The 17,254-nt window shown below is 41.7% G+C and overlaps 1 protein-coding gene and 1 pseudogene across 1 annotated transcript; one reads left to right on the top strand and one right to left on the bottom strand.

Moving 5' to 3' along the window:
- LOC133423402 (amyloid beta A4 precursor protein-binding family B member 1-interacting protein-like) overlaps window positions 1-268 on the bottom strand; it is a 48,859-nt pseudogene extending 48,591 nt beyond the window's left edge.
- Window positions 269-3,918: 3,650 nt separating this feature from the next.
- On the top strand, window positions 3,919-13,719 carry nell3 (NELL (neural EGFL like) family member 3). The gene is made up of 4 exons (XM_061713579.1): window positions 3,919-4,525; window positions 8,628-9,187; window positions 10,821-10,887; window positions 11,714-13,719. Exons 1-4 carry the CDS (start codon window positions 3,919-3,921, stop codon window positions 13,243-13,245), a joined length of 2,766 nt encoding a protein of 921 aa, XP_061569563.1. The 3' UTR covers window positions 13,246-13,719.
- The last annotated feature ends 3,535 nt before the right edge of the window (window positions 13,720-17,254 follow it).

The following is a 17,254-nucleotide window of genomic DNA, read 5'->3' as shown; positions in this document are numbered from 1 at the left end:
ACTTAAAACAAAATTGCAATAAATAGACAAAACTGTTTCTGTGTTCTGTTTTTTTCCCGTGATCTCGACTCCCTGTGCTACTCAGCTACTGGTCGGCCACGGATGCCGGCCACCGTCCATCCAGGCCGCCCTCGTCTTCCGGATGACCCGTCCTGTCCTCTTCATCTCTGGGGATCGTAACTCGGACAATAACCCGCAATTTGAGTCTGCTCTGACGGCCGTCCCGCCCTCTCAGACTATCTGCCTGCTGGAGTTTCCTGTCATCCATCTCAACTTCAACTGACTGCGTTATACTCCCCCTAATTAAACCGTTACCTTTTTCTGGAGCTATCGGTTGAGTCAAGTTGTTTCAGGCTCCCATCCTGGTTGGTCACTACACAAACAATCCTTTTATCCACTTTTTATCTGCTCTTTGTACATATATAAAGTTAAAGTTAAAATTACCTGGGTTCGTCTATATCAGGGGTCGGCAACCCGCAGCTCTAGAGCCGCATGCGGCTCTTTAGCGCCGCCCTAGTGGCTCCCTGGAGCTTTTACAAAAATGTTTGATTTTTTTTTTCCTTTTTTTCTTCTTTTTTTCCTTTTTTTCTCCTTTTTTTCTCTTTTTTTCCTTTTTTCTCTTTTTCTCCTTTTTTTCTTTTCTTTTTTTCTTCTTTTTTTCCTTTTTTCTTTTTTCTTCTTTTTTTCTTCCCTTTTCCTTTCCTTTTTAATCTCGACATTTCGACTTTTTTCTCAACATTTCGACTTTTTTCATGAAGTTTTGACAATTTCCTCGACATTTCGACTTTTTTCTAGACATTTTGATTTTTTTCACGAAATTGTACTTCAACATTTATCTCGACATTTTGACTTTTTTTCTCGAAATTTCAACTTTTTTCTCGAAATTTCAACTTTTTTCTCGAAATTTCGACGTTTTTCTCGACATTTCGACTTTTTTCTCGAAGTACATAATGAAAAAAAAAATCTTCCCCCAGTTATAACTAATATAGATACATGCAGCATGTGTTGCCTTCATTCTAAGGCTAATACAAGACTTCATTTTTTGCAGCTCCAGACATATTTGTTGTTTGTGTTTTTGGTCCAATATGGCTCTTTCGACATTTTGGGTTGCCAACCCCTTGTCTATATGGACCCTATTTATACTATATTTTTTAGCAGAATTACATTTTGAGTCTTGTCAGGAGCTTATAATAAACATTTATCTTGACGGAACTCAAAACTGCCTTCATTCACGTCAATCTGGTCGAAACAGGAAAGTTTAACCCATACCATCTAATAATATACTTATGGTTTAACTGTAGCTAAATAGGTTTAAAGTTCACACCACAACAGGACTATGTTTTATGTTCTTACATCAAACTAATGACATATGACGTAACGTCCTCCGTGGCTTGACGTTCACCTCCTCAGAAATGTCACTACATGTCAAGTAGCCTTGTATAATTCTACACATTTCCTGCTTCTACTACTTCATTGTTTTCAAGCTGGATAGGCAGTAAAAATGACTTTTGCTCAACATTAATCCAACATAAGCTATGCTTCACTTGCCCCATCCCTGAACTTGATACAGGGAGCAAACAAAGGAAACTGGGCACTGAAAACTAGAACCCTGCAGAAACTAATCGGCATCGCCACCCAGCCGCTCCACCTACGTATGTAGGTTTGTCATGCAGCCGCTATGCAGAACCATAAATCACGTTACGTTTCTTATTAGTACATGGAAAACAGTATCTCTCCAAGTTTTATTTCTAAGTAAATATGAACAATGCAAGTATAATTAATCATGTTGCATCTCCTAGGACTATAACATTTTGAATGAAAGAACAGTACACGTTGGTACCAAGTTATGAAGTCAAAAATGTGAAAATATTTTTTTTTTTCTAAGATGGAATACTATATTTTGTCAAAGTTATATAATATGAAATCTTTGTTGTGATTTTCAGTAGTTTTTTTTTTTTTTTTTTATTAAAATTAGAATTGAAGTGATTTTCAGTAGTGAAACTAACTTTAGCTTCTATTTTTGGTGTCTTCTGCTTCTTTTTCTGCCCTCACACGACCTCCTGCTGGTTTTGTGCTTGGGTGTGCGTAAGTACTAACATGGGAGTTTAGGACAGTCTAAAAAAAACAGCTGGACAGCTTTCACATTCCTGACTTCTGCTACAGGTCTCTTCAACAAAAGTTTGACCTTTGCTGGCTTTGTGTATATAAAAGAAAAAGGAAAAAAAACCGGGGGGTGGGTGGATGAGGGGGGGTCCTGGTGTTGACAAGGCCAGTGTGAGTGGAAGAAGGTTTTTGGTTGAGGACCAGCAGCTGTCTCAACACTTAGGCTGAGTTTAAGGCAAAGTACTACTGCTTTCTGCAACTTGGACGGTGACAGGGTCAAACAGAAGTCAACTGTGAGCAAAATGAAAAGTGAAAGTCATCAATAAAAAGAATAATTAACATTTTAAATGATCTGGAGAGTACGACGGAGTATTAGGGCCAAACAAAAAACAAAAAAAGGAAATTACGAGAATAAAGTCATAATGTAATGAGAATAAAGTCGTAAAATTATGAGAATAAAGTCATAATATTACGAGAATAAAGTCGTAATATTACGAGAATAAAGTTGTAATATATTATAAATATATAAATATAACTTCACAAGATGCTCAATATTCTTCATTTTAACACAGGGAGAAGACTGCTCTTCCTGTTAGACTTCTCATAAATTACCACTTTATTTTCATAATATTATGACTTTATACTCATAAATTACCACTTTATTCATTACGACTTTATTCTCGGAATTTTACAACATTATTCTCGGAATTTTACTACTTTATTCTCGGAATTTTACGACTTTATTCTCGTAATATTACGACTTTATTCTCATAATATTACGACTTTATTCTCATAATATTACGACTTTATTTTATTACGACTTTATTCTCGCAACATTACGACTTTATTCTCGTAATGTTACGACTTTATTCTCGGAATTTTACGACTTTATTCTCGTAATATTACGAATTTATTCTCATAATATTACGACTTTATTCTATTACGACTTTATTCTATTACGACTTTATTCTCACAACATTACGACTTTATTCTCGTAATGTTACGACTTTATTCTCGTAATTTTACGACTTTATTCTATTACGACTTTATTCTCGCAACATTACGACTTTATTCTCGTAATGGTACGACTTTATTCTCGTAATTCTACAACTTTATTCTCGTAATGTTACGACTTTATTCTCGTAATTCTACGACTTTATTCTCGTAATTTTACGACTTTATTCTCGTAATGTTACGACTTTATTCTCGTAATATGACTTTATTCTCATTATATTATGACTTTATTCTCGTAATTTCCAATTTTTTTTGTCTTAGTTTGGCCCTAATACTCCGTCGTATAGGAGAGCATTAATTACAAAGGGGAAGAAAAAAAACAGCCTTTTATGTTACTATTAGGAGGCAGCAACTCAGTTTAAGCACTGAAAGGGTTATTTTGTCACTATGTTCCTCATCTGAGGGGAATTCAAGAGCACTGGGAGGGTGAAGGGTTAATTTGTGGCTGGGGAAACCTGATGCTAATTAAGTCTTAGGAATGCCACATTCTGACATTGTAGTGGAGGAGCCCTCAGAGTCGGTCAGACATGGAGAGAACCAGCACTCATTTCTGTTTCTAATGTTTTTTTTATCCTGCGCTGACAGTCTGGACAGTCAGTCTCCCCAAACTGTGGACCTGAAGGTAACTTATTTACGTCCAAATGTGCGTCGTTTTAACGCGGACCATAATTCGGGCTTTATTCTAAGGGAGGCGGCGGCAAAATGTTGCAAGGATGTCTTTGTGGTTTCCATTCGGAGCTATAAATCTGTTTTTTTTTTTGTTTTTTTTCCTAATCCACAGGTCAACATATGAGACGGAAAATGGTTTTGCTGACACCGGTGCTGTCGCTGCTGCTCTCCTGGGCTGCGGCGGAGACGTGCCGGGGGACGCGCTGCTTCGGCGGGGGCTCCGGAGACCCTGGCCCGGGCAGCAGAGCCTCCAGACCCCCGAGCACCCAAGGGAGCACCCAGGGGAGCACCATGGGGAGCACCCAGTGGAGCACCCAGGGGAGCACCCAGGGGAGATGGGCGCACCCCGCCGGGGCGCAGCAGCAGGACGTGCGGCCGCGGATGCGAGCGCCTCCAGCGCTTCTTCCAGGATGCTCCGGCGCGCACTGCGCCGGCTCGGGGAGACGCATCCCCATCCCCATCCCCATCCCCATCCAGCCCGGCAACGACACCCGGGACTGCCGGGGGATAGAGTGCCGGCTGCCGCTGAGGATCCGAGCCAAGCCCCGGGGAAGCCGGTCCTGCGTAGGGGACGGCTGCGCCCCGGTCCCGGAGGAGGAGAGCGCGCCCCCGGACCCGGTGCGTGTGTCCGACAGAGCCGCGCAGTTCCTGGCCGACTTCCCCGAGTTTGGATCATATCCGTCGCCGGAACTCGGCGGGGCGCCTTTGGGAGTCCAGCTCACATGTGACATAAAGCCAGGTCTGCTTTCTGCATTAACATTCTCATCCGTCAGCTGAACCAGTGACCCGCATGTGTCTGGATCTTAGACGGAGTTGGAGTCTCTCTGTCAATGATTCCTTAGGAAACCTTGACACTATCTCCCACACTGCAAAAACTCAACATCTTAACAAGAATATTTGTCTTATTTCTAGTTAAAATGGCTAATTTTTAGTTAAAAAAAATCTCATTACACTTAAAACAAGAGTCATTACCAGAAAAATAACTTGTTATTTGACCATTTTCACCTGTTTCAAGAAAATTTTCACTGTAAATAAGTAGAAAAATATGCCAGTGGGACAAAATGTATCTTCTCATTACAAGCAAAAAAATCTTGTTCCATTGGCAGATTTTTCTACTTATTTTAGTGAAACAGGTGAACATTGTTGTTTTTTTCCAGTGATGAGTCTTGTTTTAAGTGTAATGAGATTTTGTTTGACTAAAAATGAGACATATTAACTAGAAAAAAGACAAATATTCTTAAGATTTCGAGTTTTTGCAGTGTAGACAGAGTTGAAGTCCCTCTATCAATGATTCTTTAGGAAACCTTGCCACTATCTCCCACTGCAAAAACTCAAAATCTTACCAAAATCTTGTCTTATTTATAGTTAAAATGTCAAATTTTTAGTCAAATAAATCTTATTACACTTAAAACAAGAGTAATTACCAGAAAAATAACTTGTTATTTGACAATTCTCACCTGTTTCAAGAAAATTTTCACTTGAAATAAGTAGAAAAATATGCCAGTGGGACAAGATTTATCTTTTTTTTATTATCTTTTTCTACTTATTTTAAGTGAAAATCTACTTGAAACAGGTGAAAATTGTTGTTTTTTCCAGTGATGAGTCTTGTTTTAAGTGTAATGAGGTTTTTTTTTACTAAAAATTAAGTTCCTCTATCAATGATTCCTTATAAAACCTTGACACTATCTCCCAATCTGTCAAAATACCAGAGATCCAGTACAACAGCTCCCTTTTTACCCCTCTGTCCATAGCCTGGACTATAGACATGTAGAAAACTGAACAGCCCCTTCTGAGACATCACCAGTAAGACTCTGGAAAGTGTTTTTGAAGCCTTATTTTCAGAGCTCAGGTGGTCTCCACATTGGCAGGAGCTGACTCTCCTCAGTCCCGAGTTAAACCAGATCTGTTTCTCAGCATATGCAGCTATCTGTACTTCTGCTCTCGTGAAGCGTCATCAGTCACAGCCAGTTACTGCTCCAGTTCAAAGTCTGCATCTAGACAAGTGAGGTCAAGATTCCCAGATGTGTTAGGTTACTGTGGAGGATTCAAAAATAAAGCTACAACTTTGCTGCTGTTTAACAGACTTTAGTTTTAAGACGTTTTCATGCAAAAAAATAGTTTTTCTAACTTCAAATTAAGCTAAGAGAGTCTATTTTGACATATTTTTCTACTTTTTTCCCTTTTTGCCTGCACTGAACTTCACTAGGAACACGGCTGAAATCCAAAAGAGACAAAAACAGAGGTGTTCATGGTGTATTCTGACTTGTGTTGTATTATAGTTTATATTTTATGCTTAATTGAACTGTAAATGATGAGCTGTGATGCCATCAAGTGTGTACCTCTAATCTCCAAAGTATAGAGTCCTGAGTTGTACGTGAAGTATGAGGCACCAAGTCCAAACTTGATTAACTTGGATTTGACAAAAACCTTCAGTTACCACATTCTAGCTCTTTTAGTTTAGGTGTGCTCGTATTAATTTTACTTTTACGTGCAAGTCAGAAATCGACATGGCGAGTAGGGATGGGCGGTGTGGACTAAAAAATGTATCACGATAATTTCTGGCATTTATCCCGATAACGATAAAAATGACGATAAAAAAAATACCAATTCAACTCCACCTTTGTAACTATAAATCTATCACCACATTCAGTCTTTGGAGCCAAAACACTGCTCTAAAATAATACTGAATACTACTAAACTACACCAATTAAATTGAATTGATCCTTCTTTCATTCATTCTTTCTTTCTTTCTTTCTTTCTTTCTTTCTTTCGTTCTTTCTTTCTTTCTTTCTTTCTTTCTTTCTTTCTTTCTTTCTTTCTTTCTTTCTTTCTTTCTTTCTTTCTTTCTTTCAGGCTCATTTCCTTCCTTCCTTCCTTCCTTCCTTCTTTTTTCCCTTCCTTCCTTCCTTCCTTCCTTCCTTCCTTCCTTCCTTCCTTCCTTCCTTCCTTCCTTCCTTCCTTCCTTCCTTCCTTCCTTCCTTCCTTCCTTCCTTCCTTCCTTCCTTCCTTCCTTCCTTCCTTCCTTCCTTCCTTCTTTTTTCCCTTCCTTCCTTCCTTCTTTCCTCCTGCTCTCTCCTTCCTTCTTCCCTTCCTCTTTCCTTCCTTCCTTCCTTCCTTCCTTCCTTCCTTCCTTCCTTCCTTCCTTCCTTCCTTCCTTCCTTCCTTCCTTCCTTCCTTCCTTCACGTTCGTTGTGCGTGGATTTAACACAGAACCATAAATCAGCTTTACACAAAAACATCATCAACGGGAATTTATGAGATGACAAATTCTTATTGTGAGGAATTTTTTTGACGGTATATCGTGAACGGTAAAATATCGCCCTTTCCTAATGGCAAGATGTTTTTACCGACTTTACCAAGAGAATGGATGCCTGCAGGACAGTCGTGTGTAGCTTGGAGCTCCTACGTGCTCACAAACGCATCCTTTCACATACAAACGAACTAAATGGAAACTCCATTACACATTCACGACACAAAATACCACATAAAACTAAAAGTCGACAACTATTCTGATCACATTGACCGTGTGCACCACCTGCTGCGATCTTAGCCCCGAGTTTCCACTCACTCTAAATTCCTGAGTTCAGCGGCCGTTGTTTTGCACCTTTCTGGGGTGGGGGGTGTTTTTTCTGTTTAGTTTTGTTCTCACCTCTACAGCTGCAGCGGGAGCTCATATTGCTCCAGCGGTCTTTGCTTTGGCTCTGGTAGTCCTCGTTTCAAATGTCATTTCAGTAGCTCCATCTGAAGCGAAGATGGATAAAAGCAAGGTGACGTTAATTAGCATCTCAGATCAGCAGGATCTAAACTAAAGAGGATCAAATTTGCCCATGGACCAGTCCAACTAAGAGCAGGTTGTGCTGGTCTGTTAGTACAATTAGCAGCACAAATATTTAAAATAAGAGACTGCGTTCTGTTTTATTTCACAGCTCAGGAGTTGAAGTTGAAGTGATGAAAGCTGCTAACCATCTGACACCATAGACTGTAATCCAACTACCTCTCAAAACACTATGCATATTTATGCATACATTTGTGGTTTTACTTGATTTTAAGCGATGAGCTACATAAGTGTATTTCCTTCTTTTGTTCTGGCTGCAAGTATGTTTAATTCTGCTATAAATCTGGACATTTTAACGTGGGAAAGGACATTTATTCACTTGTGGGGCCATTTCCTAGAGGTCATTTGTGAGTTTAAGCACATCCAAAAGGAAAAACGGAGGTTATCCCTTGGGGCAAAGTAGCTGGCGGAGTACTTGAACTCCACCCCGCTGCTTCTGAAACTAGTGCAATAAGCTGCAACTTCAGAAGTGTAGTCACCTACGCAAATTATGAAACTGTAGAGATAAAGATGACGTGGCTGGATTTAAAAAAATGTCATCCCATTTATGTGAGGTCACCTTGGAAATCTGAACAAAGGTGGGTTCTATGAAGATTTCCTAAATTGGTTGTACTTGTTCAAGAACAAAGGAATATAAGATACATGTGTATATGCATATATGCACAATGTAGCCTTTAAATGATCCAAACATATAACATGTTTGGTTGACTTCAGGCTCTTTTTTACCATCACAAATGAGAAGGAAATAGTTTTGTCTGGAAGACAAAAGACTACTTTGTTGACCTCCACCCCCACTAATAAAAAGCGTGCCTCAGATCATCCGGTGTAGCTGGACTGGAAAAATGTCTCAGAGTCAATTGCCCAGAAAATGTAGATGGCTTTGATGTATGTTCACAAAGTAAACCTTCACTCCACCTGGCTGGGCGAAGCAAATACAGTTAGGGTTTATTCATGCCTAGAAAAGTTTGCCTGCACCACCTTTTATTGTGCATTCATTTCATCCCAGGGGAAAATGAGGTTCCTTCAGAGGACGCCCTGATCCTGCACCTCCAGCTGGCCAAGGGGCAGGAGAAGTTGGTGGAGGCCCTGCGAGCCCAGCAGGTCATCATCCACGACCTCCAGCAGAAGCTGGCCGACCAACAGGAGGCGCTGTTGTCCCAGCAGCACGAGATCTTGGAGCAGCAGCGGCGCATGTACGAGCAGATGGACGTGGTGAAGGCTCAGTTCGGCCTTCTCTCAGAAACCATCAAGCAAGTCTCCTTCCAGGGCTTGCAGGGGGAGCTGCAGAGCTACTTCGAGAGCCACCTGGCGGGACTGCAGAGCCAGGCCCGCAGCCACCTGCAGAAATCCTACGCCGTCCACAAAATGGACATGGACTCAAAGGTGATGGATGTGATGGGGGAGGCTCACTTCCCTCAGCCTTTGCTGGGATGTCCTTCCCCGTGTGGACAGGAGGAGTACTGTGATTTTCAGAGGGATCCACCGCGGTGTGTGAAGTGCACCATGTGCCCACCGGGCTTCTTCCTCATCTCCCAGTGCTCCCCGACTGCAGACAGAATGTGCCAGGTGGGAAAAACTATTTTTTTAAATTATTGTTGTTAGGAATGGGCGATTTTTTACCGTTCACGATATACCGTCAAAAAAATTTCCCACGGTAAGAATTTGTCATCTCGCAGTAAAAATGATAAATTCCCGTTGACGTTTTTGTGTAAAGCTGATTTATGGAAGGAAGGAAGGAAGGAAGGAAGGAAGGAAGGAAGGAAGGAAGGAAGGAAGGAAGGAAGGAAGGAAGGAAGGAAGGAAGGAAGGAAGGAAGGAAGGAAGGAAGGAAGGAAGGAAGGAAGGAAGGAAGGAAGGAAGGAAGGAAGGAAGGAAGGAAGGAAGGAAGGAGAGAGCAGGAGGAAAGAAGGAAGGGAAAAAAGAAGGAAGGAAGGAAGGAAGGAAGGAAGGAAGGAAGGAAGGAAGGAAGGAAGGAAGGAAAGGAGGAAGAAAGGAAAGGAGGAAGGAAGGAAAGGAGGAAGGAAGGGAGAAAAGATAAAGGGAAGAAGGAAGGAGAGAGCAAGAGAAAAGAAGGAAGGAAGGGAAAAAAGAAGGAAGGGAAAAAAGAAGGAAGGAAGGAAGGAAGGAAGGAGAGAGCAGGAGGAAAGAAGGAAGGAAGGGAAAAACGAAGGAAGGAAGGAAGGAAGGAAGGAAGTAGAGAGCAGGAGGAAAGAAGGAAGGAAGGGAAAAAAGAAGGAAGGAAGGAAGGAAGGAAGGAAGGAAGGAAGGGAGAAAAGAAGAAGAAAAGAAGGAAGGAGAGAGCAAGAAAAAAGAAGAAAGAAAGAAAGAAATTAGCCAGAAAGAAAGAAAGAAAGAAAGAAAGAAAGAAAGAAAGAAAGAAATTAGCCAGAAAGAAAGAAAGAAAGAAAGAAATTAGCCAGAAAGAAAGAAAGAAAGAAATTAGCCAGAAAGAAAGAAAGAAAGGAGCCAGAAAGAAAGAAAGAAAGAAAGAAAGAAAGAAATTAGCCAGAAAGAAAGAAAGAAAGAAAGAAAGAAAGAAAGAAAGAAATGAGCCAGAAAGAAAGAAAGAAAGAAAGAAAGAAATTAGCCAGAATTAAAGAAAGAAAGAAAGAAAGAAAGAAAGAAATTAGCCAGAATTAAAGAAAGAAAGAAAGAAAGAAAGAAAGAAAGAAAGAAAGAAAGAAAGAAAGAAAGAAAGAAAGAAAGAAAGAAAGAAAGAAAGAAAGAAAGAAAGAAAGAAAGAAAGAAAGAAAGAAAGAAGGCGGACCTGAGAGCGAGGAGCTTGAGTCATTACAGTTTTGCAGTACAGGTGTAACTCATTTAATTGGTTTTTATCAATTCAACTTAATTGGTGTAGTTTAGTAGCATTTAGTATTCTTTTAGAGCAGTGTTTTGGTGGAGTTGAATTGGTATTTTTATCGTTATTGGGATAAATGCCAGAAATTATCGTGATACATTTTTTAGTCCATACCGCCCATCCCTAATTGTTGTCTGTTAAAGGTTGAAAACCAACTGAAAGCCAAGAGAAATGAAGAATTAGCCAACAGTTTTGATTCTCTTTGTTTCCTGATCACATGTTTGATTAAAACGGAATTCTTGGGAAAAGCATGAAACACTTTAAGAAAGTATCACTTTTCACAAAGTAAGTCATATTTTGAACATTCAGAATTTCTAATGATAATATTTGTACCAACTGCAGGACAGAGATGAATGCCTTGAACTACCGAATATCTGTGGGGAGCGCGTGAAGTGCCTTAATACTCCAGGTGGGTCCATCATTTTAGTTTTGCTTCTCTAAATTCTTGTCTTTTTAGAGCACTTTTGTACGGTGGCCGAGACCCGCCATTGCTGAAAATAAAATAAACGCTTAGCAAATAAAATAAACGCTGCAAACAAAAAGAAACGCCGGTGCAAATAAAAGAAACGCTGAAAATATAAATAAACCCCGCTGCAAATAAAATAAAAAAACAATGCAAATAAAAAAGCCACAACGGAAGTGAATTACCGGGGACTATTTTTGCCGATGCACCGGTGTTTTTATGTGAGAGTGTTACAAGTAACACTAACACTAACCTTTTCACTTATTTTCTCGTTCGTTGTTCTTCTTATTCCTCACTCTTCTTATTTCTTCCTTTTCTCTTACGTCCTCTTCGTCTTCTTCTTCTCCTCTCATGTAAAAACACCGGTGCATCAGCAAAAATAGATCCCGGTAATTCACTTCCGTTGTGGCTATTTTATTTGTGTTTTATTTTATTTATTTTCAGCAGCGTTTATTTTATTTGCAGCGGGGTTTCTTTATATTTGCAGCCTTTGGTTTTATTTGCAGCGTTTATTTTATTTGCAAAGCGTTTATTTTATTTGCAGCGCCGTTTCTTTTTATTTGCAGCGTTTCTTTAATTTGCAGCGGTGTTTGTTTCTGTTTGCAGCGTTACTTTTATTTCCAGCAATGGCGGGTTTCGGCCACCGTACTTTTGTCTACCAGTTTAACACTGAATGGTGTATGAAGCATTTAGCTCTGACAAAAGACCCATAATGTGAAGAAGAGAACATCTGTGCAGCTGTTAAAGCGTCTCGTGGCCTGTCATTACGCAGGAGGGTTCAGGTGTCTGGGAGTTTCCGAGAGTGAGGCGGTGACCGGCCTCTGCGGTAACGACTACTTCTACAACCAGGAGCTGCAGGAGTGCCAGGCCTGTTCCGACTGCGCCGAAGAGCCCGTCACCGTTCCCTGCACAGCAATCAGCGACTCCGTCTGCGGCCGGCCTTCAGAGAGCCGACTCTCCCGGTCCTGGACGGCAAATGTGGCGGTTCCCCTTGCCAGGGCATCTGGCTCCCACATCTTCCCCGGCCTGCAGCTGAACATCCGAGAAAAGGAGAGCAGTGATCTCCTGTCCAACGAGGCTGGGCGGGTGATCTTCCTGCAGCACGGTCTGGTGTGGTTGGATCATAACTTTGCGATAAAGCACAGCTGCAGGAACTTCCTGCAAGTAGGCATGCGGCTCAATGGAAGCCAGGAAGAGGAAGGGCAGGACCTCAGCGCCGTTCGTATCGAACAGCCGGACGGGAAGTATTTCCAAGGGGTCAGCGTGAGCAGTGGGGTGGAGGTGGAGCCCAACCACACTCTCACATTGCTGCTCAAGAGTCCCAACCACCACTGTAATCAGAGCAAGGATCTCCAATTCTACGACGTCGCCACTCCTTCTTTGAGTCTGCTGTGGTTATCTCACGATACCGGTGCCGTAGCCATGACGGCACAGATGTCTCTCTTGGCACATTACCAGAGCAGCTACCGGCCGACTTTACGCGTGACGTCGGTGTCCGACCCTTACATGATCAGCCTGACTCACGACAGCCGAGGCGTTCGCTTCACGGAGAGCGGAGTGGTGAAGTTCGTGGTCCAGCAGGCGCTCTACTCCATGGGCCACACCTGCGTCCGGGAGGGTTTCTCTCTGATCGCCTACACCACCCAGAACGGGACCGGCCTGGAGGCCATGCAGGCCTTCAAGACCGGCGTCAACTACAGGGACACGTCCGTCACGCTCTCCGGCTCCGTGAGCGTGGACAGCAAGGACACCCTCAGCTTCGAGATCCGATCCCCGTCTCAGTGCAACATCCGCTACTTCGGGGACGGCACCGGGATCAGCGTGTTGAGCCTCATCTGGGTTCCTTCGGCCGTGTCGTCGGCCTTGATGGCTACGGTGTCACGGACCGGTCTCCCTTTTGGTGCGGTCAGGAATAAAGTCCTGCTTTTCCAGCAGACCAGCCCGGATACGCCGCAGGTTCACCTCGCCCGCTCAGGGGAGCCAAACCCCCGGAAGAACTTCATATTCCACCAGAGAGGGACAGCAAACGTTGCCCTCAACCTCAAATTGATCCACTCGTGTAACGTGGTTAAACTCACTCTGCAGAGAGTGGGCGGGCAGGACCAGCAGGCCGGTCCTGTGGCCCAGCAGGTGACCGGATCCATGCCGGACGGGAGCGAGTGGGCCAGCGTTGGACTAAGAGCTTCCTTTCAGGTCCAGAATGGAACAGCTCTGTATGTTACTCTGGACTGTGTCCGAGGACGAGTTAATCAGATAGCACACGAGGGAGGGACGAACATTTCAATTCTCTGGGTCGCGTTGTGAACAGAACTTTTGTCATCAGTGCATTTTGCAAAACAAAGACATTCTTGCACAATATTGACGAGTCAAACCGATTCAAAATCTACCAAATTAAGAACGAGTATTGATAGATTAAAAAAAAACGTACTCGTTCTGCCATTTTAATATTTTTTTTAAATGTTTATTTCTTAACCCATTTAGATATCGATCGTTACATTTCAAGGGAAAACTTAAGTACGGCTTTATCTTGAAGTACTTCAGCTGGTTGAGCAGTGACCAATTATAGATCTAATGTCTGAGTGTGTTTCTATGTGTAAGTGTGTATATACAGTGGTGCTAAAATACGTATATGCAATTGTACACAGACATTTGCATGCCTTGTTTTGCATATATGTATGAATCCTTTAATATTTATGAACATTCAATCCAGCATATATTTAACAGATACAATATGTGACAAACTTTTCTACTACCGGTATATGAGCTGGGTTTTAGAGCAGTAGGTTGACATTTTAGGAAATGCTCTTACCTGATTTCTGGACATGAATGTCATGAATTAGTTTATTTACATGATATTAGGTAAACAAATACAATGATTGTGTTAGTCCATCTTAAACTAAACTAAAAGTACATGTAACCATCTCTGTCATACAGAAAAAGTACTAAATCAGATTTCTCAAAACACCCAACTGATGTAGTTCAGAGTGGAAATCCTCTTCCACCGATCCGTTCTGAGATACACTCACCGGCCACTTTAAGGTACACCCTGCTAGTACCGGGTTGGACCCCCTTTTGCCTTCAGAACTACGTTAATCCTTCGTGGCGTAGATTCAACAAGGTTCTGGAAACATTCTTCAGACAGTTTGCTCCATATTGACATGATGGCATCAATCAGTTGCTGCAGATTTGTCGGCTGCACATCCATGATGTGAATCTCCCATTCCACCACGTCCCAACTGTTCTGTTGGATTGAGATCTGGTGACTGGAGGCCTTTTGAGTTCAGTGAACTCATGTTCAAGAAACCAGTCTGAGATTATTCACACTTTACAACATGGTGCGTTATCCTGCTGGAAGTAGCCATTAAAAGATGCACTGTGGTCATAAAGGGATGGACATGGTCAGCAACAAAACTCAGGTGGGCTGTGGTGTTGACACGATGCTAAGTTGGAACTAATGGGCCCAAACTGTGCCCGGAAAATATCCCCCCACATCATTACACCACCACCACCAGCCTGAACCGTTGATACAAGGCAGGGTGGATCCAAGCTTTCATGTTGCTGACGCCAAACTCTGACCCGACCATCCGAATGTCGCAGCAGAAATGGAGACTCATCAGACCAGCCAACGTTTTTCCAATCTACTGTTGTCCAGTTTTGGTGAGTCTGTGTGAATTGTAGCCTCAGTTTCCTGTTCTTAGCTGACCGGAGTGACCCGGTGGTCTCCTGCTGCTGTAGCCCAGCCGCCTCAAGGTTTGGACGTGTTGTGCGTTCAGAGATTCTCTTCTGCAAACCCTGGTTGTAACGAGTGGTTATTTGAGTTACTGTTGCCTTTCTATCAGCTCCAACCAGTCAGGCTATTCTGCTCCGACCTCTGGCATCAACAAGGCATTTGTGCCCACAGATATTTTCTCTTTTTCGGACCATTCTCTGTAAACCCTAGAGATGGTTGTGCTTGAAAATCCCAGTTGATCGTCAGTTTCTGAATCCTCAGATCAGCCCGTCTGGCACCAACAACCATGCCACATTCAGAGTCACTTAAATCACCTTTCTTCCCCGTTCTGATGCTGGTTTGAACTGCAGCAGATCGTCATGACCAGGGGTCGGCAACCCGCGGCTCTAGAGGCACATGCTGCTCCTTAGCGCCGCCCTAGTGGCTCCCTGGAGCTTTTTCAAAAATGTTTGACCTTTTTTTTTTTTTTTCTTTTTTTCTTCTTTTTTTCTTCTTTTTTTCTTTTTCTTCCTTTTTCCTTTCCTTTTTAATCTCGACATTTCGACTCTTTTCTCAACATTTCGACTTTTTTCTCAACATTTCCACTTTTTCCTCAACATTTCCACTTTTTCTCGAGAGTGTACTTCAACATTAATCTCGACATTTCCACTTTTTTCTCGACATTTCAACTTTTTTCCGACTTTTTTCTCGACATTTCGACTTTTTTCTCAACATTTCGACTTTTTTCTCAGCATTTTGCCTTTCGCCATTTACCTTCATTCTAAGGCTTATACAAGACTTTTCATTTTTTGCGGCTCCAGACATATTTGTTTTTTTGTGTTTTTGGTCCAATTGGTCCTATTTCAACATTTTGGGTTGCCGACCCCTGGTCTGGACCATGTCTACGTGCCCACATGCACTGAGTTGCTGCCATGTGATTGGCTGATTAGAAATGTGCGTTAAAGAGCAGTTGGAGAGGTGTACCTAATAAAGTGGCCGGTGAGTCTTCAATTGGGTTGAAAAACATGGCTTTATATTGGAGTGTCAATTGGTTCCATGATGTGAACGTCCCACTTAGGTTTGCTTCTGTGGTCGGCCCAAGTACGACATACAATTTGGGCCAAGGCCATTTATCACTCATGCATGTCAGCACAACCACTGTATCTGGGGCCGATGGGCAAACTCACCTGGGACCTCATTTTTCAGCCCGTTCATTTCTCAGACTGGCCCAGTGCTAAAAAGTTGAAATGAGGAACTACTTATTGTAGTGAAGTCAAACCTACTTTCTCTAAATCAGTCCCAGTAACCCATGCTTGTATGGGTTACTGGGACAATGATGACTGGTCGACTTACAATTACAGATCAACTTAAGTTGCTTGTTAGCTAAATCTCTTTTTAATGCTAATGATGAATTTAATTACAGTGCTGATTGTCACACTTTATTTGGTCATGACCAGGGGTCGGCAACCTGCGGCTCTAGAGCCGCATGCGGCTCTTTAGCGCCGCCCTGGTGGCTCCCTGGAGCTTTTTCAAAAAATGTTGACCTTTTTTTTCTTTTTTTTTCTTTTTTTTTCTCATTTTTCCGTTTTTTCTTTTTTCCTTTTTTCTTATTTTTTTCCTTTTTTTCTCTTTTTTTCTTCCTTTTTCCTTTCCTTTTTAATCTCGACATTTCGACTTTCACGAAATCCTGACTATTTCCTCAACATTTCGACTTTGTTCTCAACATTTCTACTTTTTTCTCAAGATTGTACTTCAACATTAATCGTGACATTTCAACTTTGTTCTCAAAATTTCAACTTTTTTCTCGACATTTCAACTTTTTTCTCGACATTTTGACTTTTTTCTCGAAAATTTTGACTTTTTTCTCGACATTTCGACTTTTTTCTCGAAAATTTTGACTTTTTTCTCAACATTTCGACTTTTTTCTCAACATTTCGACTTTCGCCATTTGCCTTCATTCTAAGGCTTATACATACAAGACTTTTCATTTTTTGCGGCTCCAGACATATTTGTTTTTTGTGTTTTTGGTCCAATATGGCTCATTCAACATTTTGGGTTGCCGACCCCTGGTCATGACAATTCAGATACAAATTCCCAATATCAAATATGCTTCAGTCTATAATTATAAGAAAACACAAGTTGTAAAGTACAGAGTTTTCTGTCTTGCACCGTCTGTCTGTACAGTTGGCTGGAAAAAACAAGTTGTACATTGGCTCCAGAGATGGGCTTTCACAATTTTAGGTGCTACTGTAGTTCTTCCTAAAAGCTGCAAAGGGGAGCTTCATAATCAAGTTTGAATTATCTAAAGGAAAGCATCTCTCTTGCATAAACAGTAAATAGCATGTGAATCAATGGACGGTAGGCAAAAAAACAAAAACACTTTGTTTCTGTCTTTTGCCAGAATTGAGAACAGGTGTCTTTCCGAAGCATTTCTCAGTGTGCTCCAATGTTATATGCAATCTCTACCTTTGCCGCTAGATGTCACTATGTCCTACACAGTGCCAAAAAAACATGAAAAGCTACTCTTTTTCTACATACTGTAAGGATTTGGTAATTATGGTGGTCGGAAAAGCTACTAAAACTTTTATGGTACATTCACAAAGG

This window comes from Cololabis saira, chromosome 22 (assembly GCF_033807715.1).
Source record: "Cololabis saira isolate AMF1-May2022 chromosome 22, fColSai1.1, whole genome shotgun sequence".
Classification (NCBI taxonomy): domain Eukaryota; kingdom Metazoa; phylum Chordata; class Actinopteri; order Beloniformes; family Belonidae; genus Cololabis; species Cololabis saira.
Note: the sequence above shows the minus strand (reverse complement) of the source record. Positions and strands in the feature narration are given on the sequence as shown.